A 17,637-nucleotide genomic window follows, 5' to 3' on the forward strand; every position below is an offset into this window, starting at 1 on the left:
AATGTCCTTTTGTAAAAAAAACTGAGGTGATGCATATGCTTTACCCAAAAAGGAGGAATCTATCAAAGGGATTATCCAGGATTAGAAAAAACAGACCAACTTTCTTGCAAAAACAGCGCAACCCCCCCAGGTTGTGTGTGGTATTACAATTCAGCTTCATTTGAAGCTGCAGCCACTGGGAAGCGAGCAGAGGGCAGGAAAAGACCGGGTGCATGAAGAGGTAATAAATAACAGTATATTCAATCATTAGCCATCGTCCATACATCGATGTTAAATGTAGCGATGCGCGGTCGGTGGCTGATGATTTTAGGTCCAGACCTAAAGACACAATGCCTGATTTGTACGATTATCGCTCCATGTAATAGGGCCCTTAGTGCTGCAGTCTATTTGGCAGTCACTGTTTGCCAGTAATAAACAGCATCTCTCCGCACAGAGCCTCTGACGCTGTGTGAACCTAGGAATACTATGGCAGAACTATCGATGACAATTTTTGTAAGTAAGTACACTTTTTGTAAGTGATAAGTGACTGTAGTAGACACTGTATAAACTGTATATATTAGATATATAATTATATTATTTATATAAATATGTACTTTAGAATTTAGTGTTTAATATTTAACCGTTGCATCTAGGTGGACAACTATTATCATACAATAACACCTATCAGACAGTCTCAGTTATTCTTTAACCATCCTCCTGTAATCTTGTGTGTTTAATCTACATTTCCCAAGAGCAAACACAGATGGGTATTCCTGTAATATTACTGTGTTATTTGGGTTCTACATTCCACCGAGATATACAAAGAATGAATTGATAAATACATAGCTATGTCTATAAATCATATACCAATACATTGGAGTCACCATTGATCCTAGTAGACAATGCTCTAGTGCTCTCAGTTTTACTGCCACACTGGTGGGGGGTGAAGAGCTGCCCTGTTTACATGATTTACATGCCTAGGGCTTTATTCATGTTTTCCAGGACTCCATAGGGCTGCATCCAACTTCTTCAGCCACCAGTATTCAAATACCACATGCTCGCAATAGAGCATGCTCGAGTTGCACTCATCTCTATTTGTTTTGCCCTTTATAGGGGTTATCCACCTAGAAGCGAAAAAAATGAAATGCTAGCTGGTCTTACTCACCAAGCCCCCCTGAGTATTTGGAGCCATCTCCTGTTTTTCTAGCTGCTGCCATTCCTAAGTTACAAGTTTTTGTTAAAGCCGATCTATAACGTAGATAGGAAACTATATTTCCCATCATGCATCCCTCTGATTGGTCCATTTGCATACTCTCCCTTAGCTTTGTCTCCTGTCCACTGCTGTCATTATTATTGCACGGTAAACACAGGACTGTTTTTTTTTCACTGATTTTGCATCACATCACCCCAGTATGTATTCTATACTAGCTGATGGTGTAGCAGAGGTGATGTAGCTATGTGCTGCATAACAGGCATCTGTTTACCAGGGGTGTAGTGTAGGTTTAGATGTCTGCTTGTTGACTGTGAATGAAAACATTTTAGCTCTATTCAGACTCTAAGAACATCTATAACACAATATGCAGAGCTGAGACACTGTAACGCCTGGAGTAGTGGATCCACTGGACCGTCACCAGCGATAGCACTGACCTCACCAGGGAGCGGAGTCTAAGGGGCCGCTGGTTTTCACCAGAGCCCGCCGCAAGGCGGGATGGACTTGCTGCGGCAGGCGACCCCCAGGTCGCTACCCCTGGCTTGGTTGCTAGTGACGGCAGGCGAGGCGTGACAGGAGCAGTAGGCAGGAGATAGTGCAGGCGGAGGATAGTATATGCGCTAGCAGGTGGCGGACAGGACTCAGGAACAATGGGAAGGCAGCGGGCAAGGACTAGGGACAAGGACTAAGGTCAGGAACAACAGGGAGCTGGGCCAAACGCTATGGGAAGCATGTAGAGGCTCCAACACCTGTAGTGGGGCAGGGCTGGAATATATAGGGAGTGATTGGTGCAACTAACCAATTAGGGGCGGACTGGCCCTTTAAATCTGAGACAGCCGGCGCACGCGCGCCCTAGGAGGCGGGGACGCGCGCGCCGGCCGGCACAGACGGAGACCGGAGCAGAGGAGAGGTGAGGCGCCCCCAGGGGCCGAACAAGCAGCAGCGCCGGGTCCCTGCACAAGGACCCCGGCGGCTGCATGGGGCAGGAGGAGGTCGCGGCGGCGGCCCGGAACACGGGACGCCGCGGCGGCCGTGACAGTACCCCCCCCCCTTTGGCCTCCCCCTCTTTCTTGCCTGCAGAAGGCGGCATCAGGCAAATCTTGGTATTCCACCGGTAGGCCGGACAAAGGCTTGGCGGGCTCGGGTGACAACATAGAATGCTTGGGCTGAGGTGACCTCAGACACTGGTTGGAACAGTCCTGACCCCAACTGAGAATCTTCCCGGTTCTCCAGTCCAGCTTAGGGGCATGTAATTGCAGCCAAGGGAGTCCCAGGAGGATGGTGGAAGAAGAATGGGGCAGGACGTAGAAGGAGATCTTTTCCAGATGTGAAGTGCCCACCTGGAGGACTAGAGGTGCAATCTGGTAGTGCACATGGTCGGCAAGAATCTCGCCCGTGACCGAGGAGATAGTCAGGGGTCTGGCTAGTGGGGCCACGGGCAGCCGCCATCTCTGGACCAATGTAGCTGCAACAAAATTGCCTGCTGACCCAGAATCGAGAAAGGCAGTAGTCTGGTGAGTTTGTCCTGAGGGTATCTGGATGGAAACTGGCACAGACAAACTTGGAGAGGTGGCATTCACACTTAGGGAAACCTCTCCCACCGGGCCTAGGTGCTGGCGTTTCCCGGACACTTGAGGACGTTAGGGACATCTCAGCCGAAAGTGATCCGAACCACCGCAGTAGAGGCAGAGATTCAGCTCCAGACGACGAAGTCTTTCATCAGGCGTCAGGTGAGCCCGTTCCACCTGCATAGGAATCTCAGGAGTCGACTGGGACTCCGGAACGTCAGGATTCTGGAAGACCGGCGCCAGCTGGTGATGGCGACGGGACAGGCCTAGTCGCCGTTCATGCCAGACCTCCTCCTCTCTCTCAGAAAAATGAGTATCGACCCTGGTGGCCAGTAGGATGAGTTCGTTCAGGGAGGTAGGTAGGTCTCGGGCGGAAAGCACGTCTCTCACCCGACTGGACAGGCCCCTCTTGAAGGTGGCTATTAGAGCGGCCTCATTCCAGTCTAATTCTGCCGCCAGGGTGCGGAACTGGATGGCGTAGTCACCAACAGAGGAGCTCCCTTGAGAGAGGTTGAGGAGAGCAGTTTCCGCTGAAGAGGCACGGGCAGGTTCCTCAAAGACGGAGCGAAACTCGACTAGGAAGGTTCAGAGATTGGCAGCAACAGGATCGTCTCGGTCCCACAGAGGCGTGGCCCAGGCCAGAGCTCTACCCTCCAATAGGCTGATGATGAAAGCCACTTTAGAGCGCTCGGTGGGAAACTGACTACTTAAAAGTTCAATATGCATGGTGCATTGGGTCAGGAATCCTCTGCACAACTTGGAGTCACCAGAGTATTTACTTGGGAGAGCCAGTCGAAGTGTAGAAAAAAGCAGCAGGAGGTGGTGAGCGCTGGGCTGTAGTATGCTGCTGTAAGGCGGCAGTGAGTTGCTGGATCTGCTGCGACTGTTGCTGGATTTGTTGCGCCTGTTGGGCGACCACTCGGGCTATGTCACGGATATCAGGCACCTCGCCGGGATCCATGGTTGGAGCCTACTGTAACGCCTGGAGTAGTGGATCCACTGGACCGTCACCAGCGATAGCACTGACCTCACCAGGGAGCGGAGTCTAAGGGGCCGCTGGTATTCACCAGAGCCCGCCGCAAGGCGGGATGGACTTGCTGCGGCAGGCGACCCCCAGGTCGCTACCCCTGGCTTGGTTGCTAGTGACGGCAGGCGAGGCGTGACAGGAGCAGTAGGCAGGAGATAGTGCAGGCGGAGGATAGTATATGCGCTAGCAGGTGGCGGACAGGACTCAGGAACAATGGGAAGGCAGCGGGCAAGGACTAGGGACAAGGACTAAGGTCAGGAACAACAGGGAGCTGGGCCAAACGCTATGGGAAGCATGTAGAGGCTCCAACACCTGTAGTGGGGCAGGGCTGGAATATATAGGGAGTGATTGGTGCAACTAACCAATTAGGGGCGGACTGGCCCTTTAAATCTGAGACAGCCGGCGCGCGCACCCTAGGAGGCGGGGACGCGCGCGCCGGCCGGCACAGACGGAGACCGGAGCAGAGGAGAGGTGAGGCGCCCCCAGGGGCCGAACAAGCAGCAGCGCCGGGTCCCTGCACAAGGACCCCGGCGGCTGCATGGGGCAGGAGAAGGTTGCGGCGGCGGCCCGGAACACGGGACGCCGCCGCGGCCGTGACAGACACAAAGACAAATACATATGCCTGCATTCACCGACAGCAAGCAGAGATAGAACTATAACTTTTCATATTACAGAAACCTAGGCTCAGGGACACATGTAAGTCTATGGAAGCAGCACAGGTGCATGGAGATGATGCGTGTAATGTCTCTTTGGGATCAGGTTACCTAGTCAATAGACAGCTAATCCGGCCCCTAGAAAGCAGATCACATGCCCTGTGACTACAAAGTGAGGGGGGAAGAGGGAGCTGAGCGTGGTTAGAGTGAACCTAGAGTAAAGGAATTTTAGACATCCAGAGTGGATAAGAATGAGAAAAAAATCAGGGAAAGGGTGCAATATAGGTTATACATGTATAAGACATAGGGTGGTATTGGGAGGGGGGTTGTTTAGAATATTGTTTTTGTTACCTGCTTAACCCCTTTAAGGTCCTAGAATGGTTGTTAATACAGATAGTGACATTATAGGTGAAGCCATGTGAGGTGGTAGCATTACAAAGGGTAACAGTGCTGTAAATTAGGCCGTGGACTGGCAGGTCCCAAACAGACATTTTTTTTAATTGCTTCTTATATCAAAGGAAAGAATCCACAAGTTTCCACAGGTTTCATACAAACTCAAAATCCAAAAAGACAATGCAAAATTATTTACTAATGAAAATGTGCCCTTGTACCAAATACATAATTTTCACCATATTTACTATGACTGCTGCTGCTTCCTTTACTGCCCATTTGCACTAGTATATCTGGCCCGGTATGTTTACCACATAAAGCTGTTACTGTATTTTAAATGCAGGTGTTACTAATGAAGGGATCATCAGGGACTTCTTTATGACGTTAATGGTTGAAAGCATTGGAAGAAACTTTACAATACAATCTCCCACAGGTGTTGATATGGATTCTAGGTATATTGTCAGCTCATTGTCATTTACTGTAACTAATGAGTCATATGGGATGTTCCTTTCAGGAGCTTCCAAAAGTCAATAAAAATACAATTCAGTTACAATTATCAAACAGTGCCTGTAAAAGCTGGTACAGTGCAGGGAGCTGACTTTTAATATGAGATTTGTGTTATTTTATAAAGGCCGATCTGGATGGTGATTGGCACTCATATACAGAACCTCCATAAGGCTTGCCCAGTTGTGTGGCCCTTGTGCTTGCACCTTGATAGTCCATGCGGCCCTTTCTGGCAATTAGTTGTTGGCTGCAAATCTCCTATTACATAATGAACAAGTAGTTTACTCTTTTATCGACTGATCCCTAGCGCTATTAAACAGGGTGCCTGATAATTTCCTTGTGTAATAGGGCCCTAACTCCCATAATCCTCGGCAGAGTAGAAAATGGGCTCAGCCAGCTCTACACTTTGTCACTTTCCAGTTAAAGGGGTTCTCCAGCGAAAAGCTTTTCACCAGTAATTGAAACACATTACAAAGTTATATAAGTTTGGAATATGCTTTAATCACCTATCTGTCGTCCCTCCCCCCCACTCCTTATCTTTTCCCCCCCTTAACCCCCTACCAGGAAAGGAAGTAAACTCATTCTTACCTAATGACTGTTGACCCCTGGATGCTCTGTGGAAGCCATTTTTTGACAATGACATCATCAAGAGGGAGGAGGGTCTAAGCCCTGTTAAGCCAGCCTCCCTTTGTCAGATAACACATGTTGCTCAGCTCTGATCATGCATCATGGGAAAGCCCAAACCAGGAAGCAAAGAAAAAATGAAGCCACCAACTGGAGGTTCAGGGACCTGCAAACAACGGGAAATTCAAACGGAGACAGACTCCGGAGGGATGGGAAATGTAAAAACTATGTTTATAATTGATTTTTTTTTTTTAACAGCGCCGGAGTACCCCTTTAAGAGCACTGGCACCTTGAAATGCAGAATAGGGGTCAGAAGATTCCTGATATGTGGATATCCTAGACATCAGTCATTTATCAGCCCTTTATATTGTATCCTGTGGAATAACCCTTTTAATAAAATAAGGAGTCTCTTGAATCTTGAATGTATATGATAATGATTTGATTTGCCTAATTAGAGTATGGAGTTTTGTGGGTTCTACATGGTTTACTTCCTATAGAGAAGGCTGCAGCTGTCATGGCCAATCAGTTAGTGTCTACATTATGCAGACGTCATTCATGAACATCACGTGAGACTTTCACAGGCGTTCAGTCTGCCTGGCTTTTTTCTTCTGTGTAGTCTATGTAATAATAAGAAGCCTTAGTGTAAGTGAGACGCTGTGCTTTCAGTGATCGCGCTGAACTTGTTTGGCAGGATTGATGGAAGAGGATAAACAAGCTTGCTGTGCCTGACGCACGGTGACATCATTGCAGTCACAAACCATGCAGCCAATTTACCTGGGCTAAAAATAAGACAATATGAAATCATGGAACTCCAAGACCAATTCACACAATGGCAAGACTCAATAGAAGAAAAAAAGATCAATGTGTGTCCTTGGGAGAAGATTTAACCTCTGAGGCACTGGCTACTCTTTTAAGGCTGTGAAATATCAGCCATAGCATTAAAACCTCTGATGAGAAATGAATGACATTGATTATTCCATAACAATTAGACCTGTTAAAGGGATATTCCAGAGAAATAAAATTATTATTATTATTTTTTTTTAATATAGTTTATATAATACAGCGGTACCTCGGTTTAGGAGTAACTTGGATTAAGAGCGTTTTGCCAGAAGAGCTCACAGGTTTTTTAACATTGTAACTTGGTTTAAGAGCATTGCTTTGGTTTAAGCGCTCCCTGTACTGGGTGGGAGGGCAAGTGGGGGAGGGGTATGGCCTGCACAGGGTGGTCTACAGCCCTGTACTCTGACCCAGGAAGTCTCCCTCACCTTCCAAATCGTGGCAGATCCACTTTAGGGGACAAGATTACAGAGGTAATCTCTTCACAGCTGTAACCCCTCTCTCCCCAGACAGAGAGTGCTTCATGCAATTGCCCACATATGTCCTGCTCATTCCTTCATGCTCCCTGCAGTTTCTGTCAGCCCTTGTTTCCTATCCTCTCAATCCCTGCTATAATGTGCCTGCACTTACACTCAATTATACACACCGCAGCTATAATGTGCCTGCACTTACACTCAGCTATACACACTGCTGCTGTAATGTGCCTGCACATACACTCAGCTATACACACTGCTGCTATAATGTGCCTGCACTTACACTCAGCCATTCACACTGTTGTATATAAAGTTTCTGTTATTGTCCTCCTGCACAGCTCTGTGATTCTCACTTAAGACCTCTGACAGCAGCCCTGCTTTTCTATTCTAGCCTGTTGTGCTACGCTACTGAATTATGGGGATCTACAGTTCCATCCTGTATCTTCAAACTGCTGCTGTATTTCCAGGTAGATGCAGTTACTATACATTATACTCCACATGCTGGTTGCTATACTGTACAGCAGGGGTGGGGAACCTTTTCCATGTCGAGGGCCGGTCGGGCATTAATAAAATCATTCGAGGGCCACATACCGTGTGCGGCAGTTAGTAGTGTGGGTTTGCAGCACCCAGGGCAAGGCAAAGTATTGTTCCCCTAGTTCCCCTGCTATTGTAGTTAACCCCCAGTGATGCCCCTTGCAGTCTAGTTAACCCCCAAGTCATGTCCCTGGTAGCCTAGTTAACCCCCCCCAGTGATGCCTCTGGTAGGCCTAGTTAACCCCCATCAGTCATGTCCCTGGTAGCCTAGTTAACCCCCATCAGTCATGTCCCAGGTGGCCTAGTTAACCCCCATCAGGCATGTCCCTGGTGGCCTAGTTAACCCCCATCAGGCATGTCCCTGGTGGCCTAGTTAACCCCCAAATAAAAAATAAACATCCCACTCACCTTACCTCCGCTCCCACGCTGCCCATGTCCTCTTCTGTCCCAGGTCCTCTGTGCCGGTCTTTCTCCTGCAGGCGGCGCGCGATGAAATGACGTCATCGCGCGCGGCCCGCAGGAGACTGAAGACACGCGCCGCTCTGCTGGGGAAGAAGCCGGCACAGACAGCATCCTCCTGTGTCCGGCAGCTGTCACAGACACCGGAGGATGCTGTGTATGCCGGCTCCTTCCTCCTCCAGAGCGGCGCGCATCACAGGGAAGCTGCGGGCCGCGGGCTGCATCGGGAGGTCTCAGGGGCCGGATGCGGCCCGCGGGCCGGAGGTTCCCCACCCCTGCTGTACAGTAACGTATAATATCACATATTCAGCTGTTTCTCATTGTTTGTTTCATCTGTTCTACATGTTATTCAGAATAAAAAATCATTATTTTGGGGCAGTGATTTTCAACCTTTTTTGAGCCGCGGCACACTTTTTATACTTAAAAAATATCGGGGCACACCACCAACCAAAATGGCACAAAATGACACTAAAACAGTACATATTATACATATAGTTCACTGTTGGGGGTTTTAAATCAGCTTCTTATCACCACAAGAGCTGCTTTTTAAGCCCTCAAGAGTGAAATATGCCTGGCAGAGGTCCTTTCAATAAATTATTTATTTTAAAAAAAGTGAAATAAAAAAGGATAACCCCCTCATATATACAATCCCATGTAACCTCATAAATACAGTCCCATGTATTCCCATATATATATATATATATATATATATATATATATATATATATAGTAGTAAGGAATTGCAGCACTTCCAAAATAGTGAAAACAACTGGTGGTTTATTTGGTGTATCAAATAACAAAAATCAGCAACGTTTCAGTCTCATCTCGAGACCTTTCTCAAGCTTGAGAAAGGTCTCGAGATGAGACTGAAACGTTGCTGATTTTTGTTATTTGATACACCAAATAAACCACCAGTTGTTTTCACTATTTTGGAAGTGCTGCAATTCCTTACTACTATTTGAAGAGGAGACGTAGATCCAGTCTCCATTGCTGGCACTCCGAGCACTTGTTCCTGTGAGTGCACTCCATTCTGCTTTCTATATATATATATATATATATATATATATATATATATATATATATATATATATACAGTCCCATGTAAACTCATACATACAGTCCCACGTATATGAGCACAAAATTATCAGCACCATATACTGTGGTGATGTGCACTGTATAGCGCCATAGTATATGGTGCTGATAATTATGTGGCAATATACTGCAATATAAAGGGGTACAATGAGAAATACTATGCAGTATGCCCCCATATATTAATGCCCCCTGCAGTATGCCCCATATAATAATTCCCCCTGCAGTATGCCCCATATAATAATGCCCCCTGCAGTATGCCCCCATATATTAATAATGCCCCCTGCAGTATTCCCCCATATAATAATGCCCCCTGCAGTATGCCCCCATATATTAATAATGCCTCCTGCAGTATGCCCCCATATATTAATAATGCCCCCTACAGTATGCTCCCATATAATAATAATGTCCCTGCAGTATGCCCCCATATAATAATGCCCCCTGCAGTATGCCCCATATATTAATAATGCCCCCTGCAGTATGCCCCCATATATTAATAATGCCCCCTGCAGTATGCCCCCATATAATAATAATGCCCCCTGCAGTATGCCCCCATATATTAATAATGCCCCCTGCAGTATGCCCCCATATAATAATGCCCCCTGCAGTATGCCCCCATATAATAATGCCACCTGCAGTATGACCCCATATATTAATAATGCCCCCTGCAGTTTGCCCCCATATATTAATAATGCCCCCTGCAGTATGCCCCCATATATTAATAATGCCCCCTGCAGTATGCCCCCATATATTAATAATGCCCCCTGCAGTATACCAATATGCACCAATAGTTTAAAAAAAAACAAAAAACATCATACTCACCTAACCCGCGCTGTTTGGCTGCAGGCAGCAGCTCTCTCTCCTCTTCAGGCTCCATCCTGTGAGCCGCGGGGACTGAACCTCCGGCAGACGTCATGACGTCACATCATCACGCCTGTCGGAGAGGTCACGTCCCGGCGTCCCATAGGCTGCTGGCATGAAGTGCCGCGGCCCATGGGAGTGAATGTCAGAGCAGGACGCTGACAGGTCCTGCTCCGACATTCTGCTTGATTGAGTGTTTCGCCCGCTCCCAAACCTAGTTGGTCTTACTCACCAAGTCCCCCTGAGTATCTTGAGCCATCCCTTGTCTTTCTAGCTGCTGACATTCCTGAGTAACAAGTTTTTCTATAAGCCGATCTATATCCAGGATGGCGCTGGCCAGGAAACTACATTTCCCATCATGCATCTCCCTGATTGGCCCGTTTGCGTACTCGCCCCCTTAGCTTTCTTTCCTGCCCACTGCTGTCATTACTATTGTACAGGAAACACAGGACTGTTATTTTTACTGATTTTGCATCTCGTCACCCCAGTATGAGTTCCATACTGCATTCACTGACAGCAAGCAAAGATAGAACTATAACTTTTCATATTACAGAAACCGAGGCTCAAGGACACATGTAAGTCTATGGAAGCAGCACAGGTGCATGGAGACCTGGCCCCCATAAAGGACATCATATGTCCTGTGACTACAAAGGGAGGGGGAGCAGTGTGTTGCCAGAGTGGACACAGAAGATGATTTTAGACGTCCAGAGGGCAAGTATGAGAGAAAAACAGGGAAGTGGTGCAAGGTTATACATGTATATTAGACATAAGGTGGTATTGGGAAAGGGGATCATTTAGAATATTGTTTACGTTACCTGGATAACACCTTTAATTCCTGTGTGAACCTGCCTGAAATGTTTAAACTCTTTTTTTGCCCTTAGCAACAACAGCTTCCATATCACCTGAGCAGTATGAGAAATAACATCTGAGCTCTGATAGGTTGCTATGGGCAACAGCTGTTTCTTCTGAACAGTTTTGATAAATGAGACCCATTACAAGCGCAGCCCGGCTACATGTATAATACAGATGCTATCAGCGACACGGGACGAGTGACTCCGGCGGGAGCGGCCGTACACACACGTACGTGGTACAAGGAAGTGGGTGTCGCTAGGCGGGGATAGAGGGCGCGGTCGGGTGAACCTGTTACTAGGAGCCGCTGATATGCAGCGCGAGGGGTTGCTAGGGTCACAGTAGGCGTACCCTAAGCTAAGGGGCGTGGTCAATTGCACGACAGGTGTATTGTGGGCGGGGTGTAGTAGGAGAGGGCGGGTGCCGCCGGTGAAGTGGTTGTACCAGTCTCACCTCTGTCGTTGTCACCTGTGTCTTCCTTTTCCGCCGGAACAGAAATGGTAAGAGGGGCATCGGGGATCAGGGCACGGAGAACGGGGGCACCGGCATGTAGCTGGGCATTGGATGCTCGGTGACGAGCTGACAGCCACCTGTCTCCGTCTGTGATTGGAGCACGCGTGGGGCTGACAGCTCTGCCTCTCACAGGTGGTCACCGGGGATGGTGTGAGGGGCTGTGGGGGGCTACATTAACCCTGTCATTGCCAGTTTGCAGCGTATAGAGGGAGCAGCCCCGGTGTCACCGGAGGAGTGAGCTGCTTCCTGTCCCTGCAGTGACCTGTAGTAATGTCAGAGACTGTGTATAGTGTGAGCTCACCTGTCCACGGGTCACTGCAGCAGGGGGACTACGGGGACTACACATCACTACAGCAGGGGGACTACGGGGACTACACATCACTACAGCAGGGGGACTACGGGGACTACACATCACTACAGCAGGGGGACTACACATCACTGCAGCTGGGGGAGGGGGACTACACATCACTACAGCAGGGGGTCCAAGGGGGACTACACATCACTACAGCAGGGGGACCAAGGGGGACTACACATCACTACAGCAGGGGGACCAAGGGGGACTACACATCACTACAGCAGGGGGACCAAGGGGGACTACACATCACTACAGCAGGGGGACCAAGGGGGACTACGCATCACTACAGCAGGGGGACCAAGGGGGACTACGCATCACTACAGCAGGGGGACCAAGGGGGACTACGCATCACTACAGCAGGGGGACCAAGGGGGACTACGCATCACTACAGCAGGGGGACCAAGGGGGACTACGCATCACTACAGCAGGGGGACCAAGGGGGGCTACGCATCACTACAGCAGGGAGGGCAAGGGGGACTACAAATCACTACAGCAGGGAGGGCAAGGGGGACTACGCATCACTACAGCAGGAGGACCAAGGGGGACTACGCATCACTACAGCAGGAGGACCAAGGGGGACTACGCATCACTACAGCAGGGGGACCAAGGGGGACTACGCATCACTACAGCAGGGGGACCAAGGGGGACTACGCATCACTACAGCAGGGAGGGCAAGGGGGACTACGCATCACTACAGCAGGGAGGGCAAGGGGGACTACGCATCACTACAGCAGGGAGGGCAAGGGGGACTACAAATCACTACAGCAGGGAGGGCAAGGGGGACTACACATCACTACAGCAGGGGGACCAAGGGGGACTACACATCACTACAGCAGGGGGACCAAGGGGGACTACACATCACTACAGCAGGGGGACCAAGGGGGACTACACATTACTGCAAGACCAAGGGGGATTACACATCACTACAGCAGGGAGGGCAAGGGGTACTACGGGGACTACACATCACTGCAGCAGGGAGGGCAAGGGGGACTACACATCACTACAGCAGGAGGACCAAGGAGGACTACACATCACTACAGCAGGGGGACCAAGGGGAACTACACATCACTACAGCAGGCGGACCAAGGGGGACTACACATCACTACAGCAGGCGGACCAAGGGGGAATACACATCACTGCAAGACCAAGGGGGAATACACATCACTACAGCAGGGAGTCCAAGGGTGTACAAGTGTCCTGATGATAGAGCTGTACAGGGGTATACAAGTGTCCTCATCATATGGAAAGCACATAACCCAGGATCCAGCTGTATACTATATACAGACACAGCTTTGTATACTGTCTACAGTCACTGTGCTGTATTCTATCTGTGCACAGTCACTGTGCTGTATACGGTCTACAGTTACTGGTTCATATACTATGTACAGTCACTGCTTTATATGCTATCTACAGTCACTGATCTGTATACTGTCTACAGTCACTGTGCTGTGTACTATCTACAGTCACTGTGTCATATCCTGTAAGGCTATCTACAGTTACTGCTTTGTGCACTGTCTGTCTGTAGTCACTGTTTTTGATATATCACTGGGAGGATACACACTACTGTCAGCAGGAGTTTGTAGTTCTGCTGGCAGATCTGCCAGGCCATGGTGGGAACTTGGGCAGTGTACATATCAGTGCTGCGATAGGAGTGCTGATAGTGTTAGTAACTATAACTGATGATTGTCTTATTATCTATTCCTGTGATTGGCGCTGTGCTTTTCATGTGCACCGGCCTGCTCTATGCACTGGAGTTGGGCCCCGCACCCCCATTGTAACAATATCCCCTTCCACTGGTGACGCTCGTCCATTAGAATCAAGCCTGGCCACGTCACTGAGAGGAGGGAATGTCAATACTCTGGGTTTTCCATGCTGCCTCCAGTACATAGAGTAGGTCGGTGCACATGAAGACAATAACGCCAATCGTGGGAACCTGGTGTCGATTTAAAAAATAGACCACCAGGTGGTTAAAAAAAACCATTTCACTTCTGGAACTGGTACATTCGCTGTAAAGAGGTACTCTGGATTAGGGCGTTTTTGATATATGCTCTGGGATGGGGTATTTAAAAATAAAGGACACTTACCTCCCTAGCATCAGCAGTGCCACCTGTATCTTACCGCTCAGCTCTGATGTTTGGCCACCTCTGGGACCTGTTCAGCCGCTCAGCCAATCAGCGACAGAAACGGGACACCACTGCAGCTGCTAATTGGCTGGGTGGGCCTTCAACGTCCCAACAACAGCTCCAGGAAGCCGCTGAACGAGACAGAGTGGCAAAATAGCAGTGGCGCCGCAGGAACCAGGGAGGTAAGTGTCGGTGACTTTATCAAATGATTCTTTTTCTCTGTTCGTTTCCCTTTCTTCTATGCACAATGCTAAAGATTACAGTTGCAGCTAAGATGAGCATTGCAGCGATAAACCCTTAGGAAACGGCCTTTGTTCTATATCTCTTATTTCTAAGCTTCTTGCGGTAGAGATGAAAACTGTCAGGGGAATAGCATCATGCTGGGTGATCTATTATAGCAGAGTGCCAACACCAGAAAGGCTTCATGTAGCGAATTCACAACTATCATAGTGTCTATTCTATTAGGCTGGCCATGACTGATGTTATGTTATTATTCCTGTGTACACTTGTATCTAGAGATAATAAAAATAATCTTTATTTATATAATGCCAAGATATTCCATAGAGCTTAACAATTAGGGAAGTGAAATGACAAGTATTCAAAACAAAAAATTACACAAAAGAGAACAGTCCTGCCCATAAGAGCTTACAATCTAAATCGAAGGAGTGACAGTAGGTACATTGTGCTGATTGTGTCCAACAGATTAGCCCATTGTCATGACATTGGTGATATAGACACGTGGAGCCATTACCCAGTGAGGGCTACAGAATTGGTGCAGCGCAAGAGAAGTCTTGCAGATAGAAGTTGTGATTGTGCCCAGCTGGAGCTTCGGCTGGTGTCACTTACTGCTCTCAGGCGGCCTAGTTCTGTGCACTACTGGGTGCTCCCATCTGCCACCTGCAGGGTACTTAGAATCTGCTCTCTGGTCTTGCCCCAAGCCAAACCAGTTTGGTGACACAGAGTCCAAGCCAGTTGCTGGTTACAGGAGTGAGAGGCTGAAAGTTGTAGATCACTGGCTGAGCATAGAGTATATATAAGTAGTTTTGCATTTATTGTTTTAGGTAGGCTTTCAGGACAAGCTGTATGTTCTTGAGAGGTTGCACTGTTTATAGCTATTTTAAACTTTGGTTATGGCATTTTTCATTAGGTGCTGGTGTCACCTTTATTTTTCTAACTGTCTTTGAACTAATTGGTGGGGCGTAGCCTCTAAAATGGCTATATACTGTACACTGCAAACACACAGAAAAGGATTCCGCTTTTTTTGCTTTTTATTGTTTACCCTACAAAACAAGAGCATAGAAGACATTATAGAGTAGAACTGAGCAGTATACACTGTGTATCAAGCCTTGGAGTAAGATATTCTGTAGTCTATTTGCTTCTGGCCATCTCCAATCACCCCTCCTCCCATCTTTCTGGTCACAGCTCTCCTGTCCAAAGACTTCCATGGGCACCATGTAACTAACCTTTTTTTCAAGGTGAAGGAAAGTTTGGTTGGGGGTGCAGGAAAGGAGCCCTATAAAAATAAAGGACAAAGACATCTCTGATAAGAAGAAATATTTTTTTCACTCCCATTGATTTGTGCAAAGTCTGTCTGAGATGACGGTGCTTATTGAATTTTACGAGAAATGGGCACCCAGAGTAATAGGTAACAGAGGTTTTATCATATCTCTAGACAGAAATATCCACATTCATGATGATTTTGAATGTAAAGCTAAACAGTAGTAGATTGCTGTTAGGACTGGCCATAAGTTATTTATACTGTTCTGTGCAGAAACACCTTTAGGCACCCGAAAAGGGTTGCAAATAAGGAATGGGAGTGCTTGAAAAATAACAAACATAGCATAATCACCTGCCCTGATCCCCCACAGCTTTTGTTCTGACAGATCCTGGTCACCAGTGCTCCATGCCACTTTCTTCTTCTGAATCCTCGTCCATTCAGGTAATGCACACTCATCCAATCACCGGCCAAGGCAGATCACCAGTAGGGATATTACCTGTAGGAATGACATGTCACAGGAAGAAGGAAGCAGTGGGGACTAGTAACTGTCAGGATGGTGGCTGCTGAGAATCAGGGAAGGTGAGTATGGATGGTTTGCTATTTTTAAATCCTTTAGAATTACATATTGCTGGAATACCCACTTAATGGGGTTTCCCACTAAGAAAGTTTAGGTGCTATAATATAAGTAATAATAGTATTAATGAAAATTATTTCAACTATATTGGGGTTAAAGGGGTTGTTCAGCGAAAATCTTTCTCTTTCAAATAAACTGGTGTTAGAAAGTTAGATAGATTTGTAATTAACTTCTATTTAAAAAAATCTCAAATCTTCCCATACTTATTAGCTGCTGTATGTCATGCAGGAAATGTTTTATTTTCCGTCTGACACAGTGCTGTCTGCTGACATCTCTGGCAGAGACAGGAACTGTCCAGAGCAGGAGAGGTTTTATATTGGGATCCCCATAGAAAGCCCCTACTTCTCTAGAGAGTTCCTGTCCCAAACAGAGATGTCAGCAGAGAGCACTTTGTCAGACTGAAAATAAAACATTTCCTGCAGGACATGCAGCAGCTAATAACTATGGGAAGATTTGAGATTTTTTAATAGAAGTAAATTACAAATCTATATAACTTTCTGACACCAGATGATCTGAAAGGGCAACCCCTTTACATAGCAGAGCAATTTCTGATGACAGATTTACTTTAAAGGGAATCTGTCAGCACCTGGACCCAACCCAAGGTGCTGACAGTATGAAGGAGATGGTAGTGCAGTTTTAAGCATGATCAGGGCCGTAGCTAATGTCTCTTGGGCCCTGGTGCAAGAGGTCAACTTGGGCCCCCCCTTACCACATACTGACTAATAACACCACATACTGACTAACACCACCGCTGCTATTGACTAACACCACCACATACTGACTAACACCACCGCTGCTACTGAATAAAAACCTCTGTACATAGACCAATATCACTTCATACAGTCATATAGAGGTGGATGCACTGTACACCATATACATTACAGTGCAGTTACACTACCGTTCAAAAGTTTGGGGTCACCCAAACAATTTTGTGTTTTCCATGAAAAGTCACACTTCTTCACCACCATACGTTGTGAAATGAATAGAAAATAGAGTCAAGACATTGACAAGGTTAGAAATAATGATTTGTATTTGAAATAACATTGTTTTTACATCAAACTTTGCTTTTGTCAAATAATCCACCTTTTGCAGCAATTACAGCATTGCACACCTTTGGCATTCTAGCTGTTAATCTGTTGAGGTAAGCTGGAGAAATTGCACCCCACGCTTCTAGAAGCAGCTCCCACAAGTTGGATTGGTTGGATGGGCACTTCTGGCGTACCATACGGTCAAGCTGCTCCCACAACAGCTCAATGGGGTTCAGATCTGGGGACTGCGCTGGCCACTCCATTACCGATAGAATACCAGCTGCCTGCTTCTGGTGTAAATAGTTCTTGCACAATTTGGAGGTGTGTTTAGGGTCATTGTCCTGTTGTAGGATGAAATTAGCTCCAATCAAGCGCTGTCCACTGGGTATGGCATGGCGTTGCAAAATTAAGTGATAGCCTTCCTTATTC

General features: G+C 47.4%; 1 protein-coding gene and 1 long non-coding RNA gene across 2 annotated transcripts in view; both read left to right on the forward strand.

Moving 5' to 3' along the window:
• Positions 1–249: 249 nt before the first annotated feature.
• LOC138795785 (uncharacterized) lies at positions 250–6,370 on the forward strand. Its single transcript, XR_011363673.1, has 2 exons — positions 250–492; positions 6,214–6,370. It is a non-coding gene; the product is annotated as an uncharacterized lncRNA (long non-coding RNA).
• A 5,081-nt stretch (positions 6,371–11,451) lies between these two features.
• The window catches only part of AP1S3 (adaptor related protein complex 1 subunit sigma 3), a 29,006-nt gene continuing 22,820 nt past the window's right edge, over positions 11,452–17,637 (forward strand). Inside the window, exon 1 of the mRNA XM_069975344.1 lies at positions 11,452–11,557. Coding sequence (XP_069831445.1) covers positions 11,555–11,557 — 3 coding nt within the window. The 5' untranslated portion in view covers positions 11,452–11,554. The remainder of the gene's footprint in view (positions 11,558–17,637) is intronic.

Source organism: Dendropsophus ebraccatus, chromosome 6 (assembly GCF_027789765.1).
Source record: "Dendropsophus ebraccatus isolate aDenEbr1 chromosome 6, aDenEbr1.pat, whole genome shotgun sequence".
Classification (NCBI taxonomy): domain Eukaryota; kingdom Metazoa; phylum Chordata; class Amphibia; order Anura; family Hylidae; genus Dendropsophus; species Dendropsophus ebraccatus.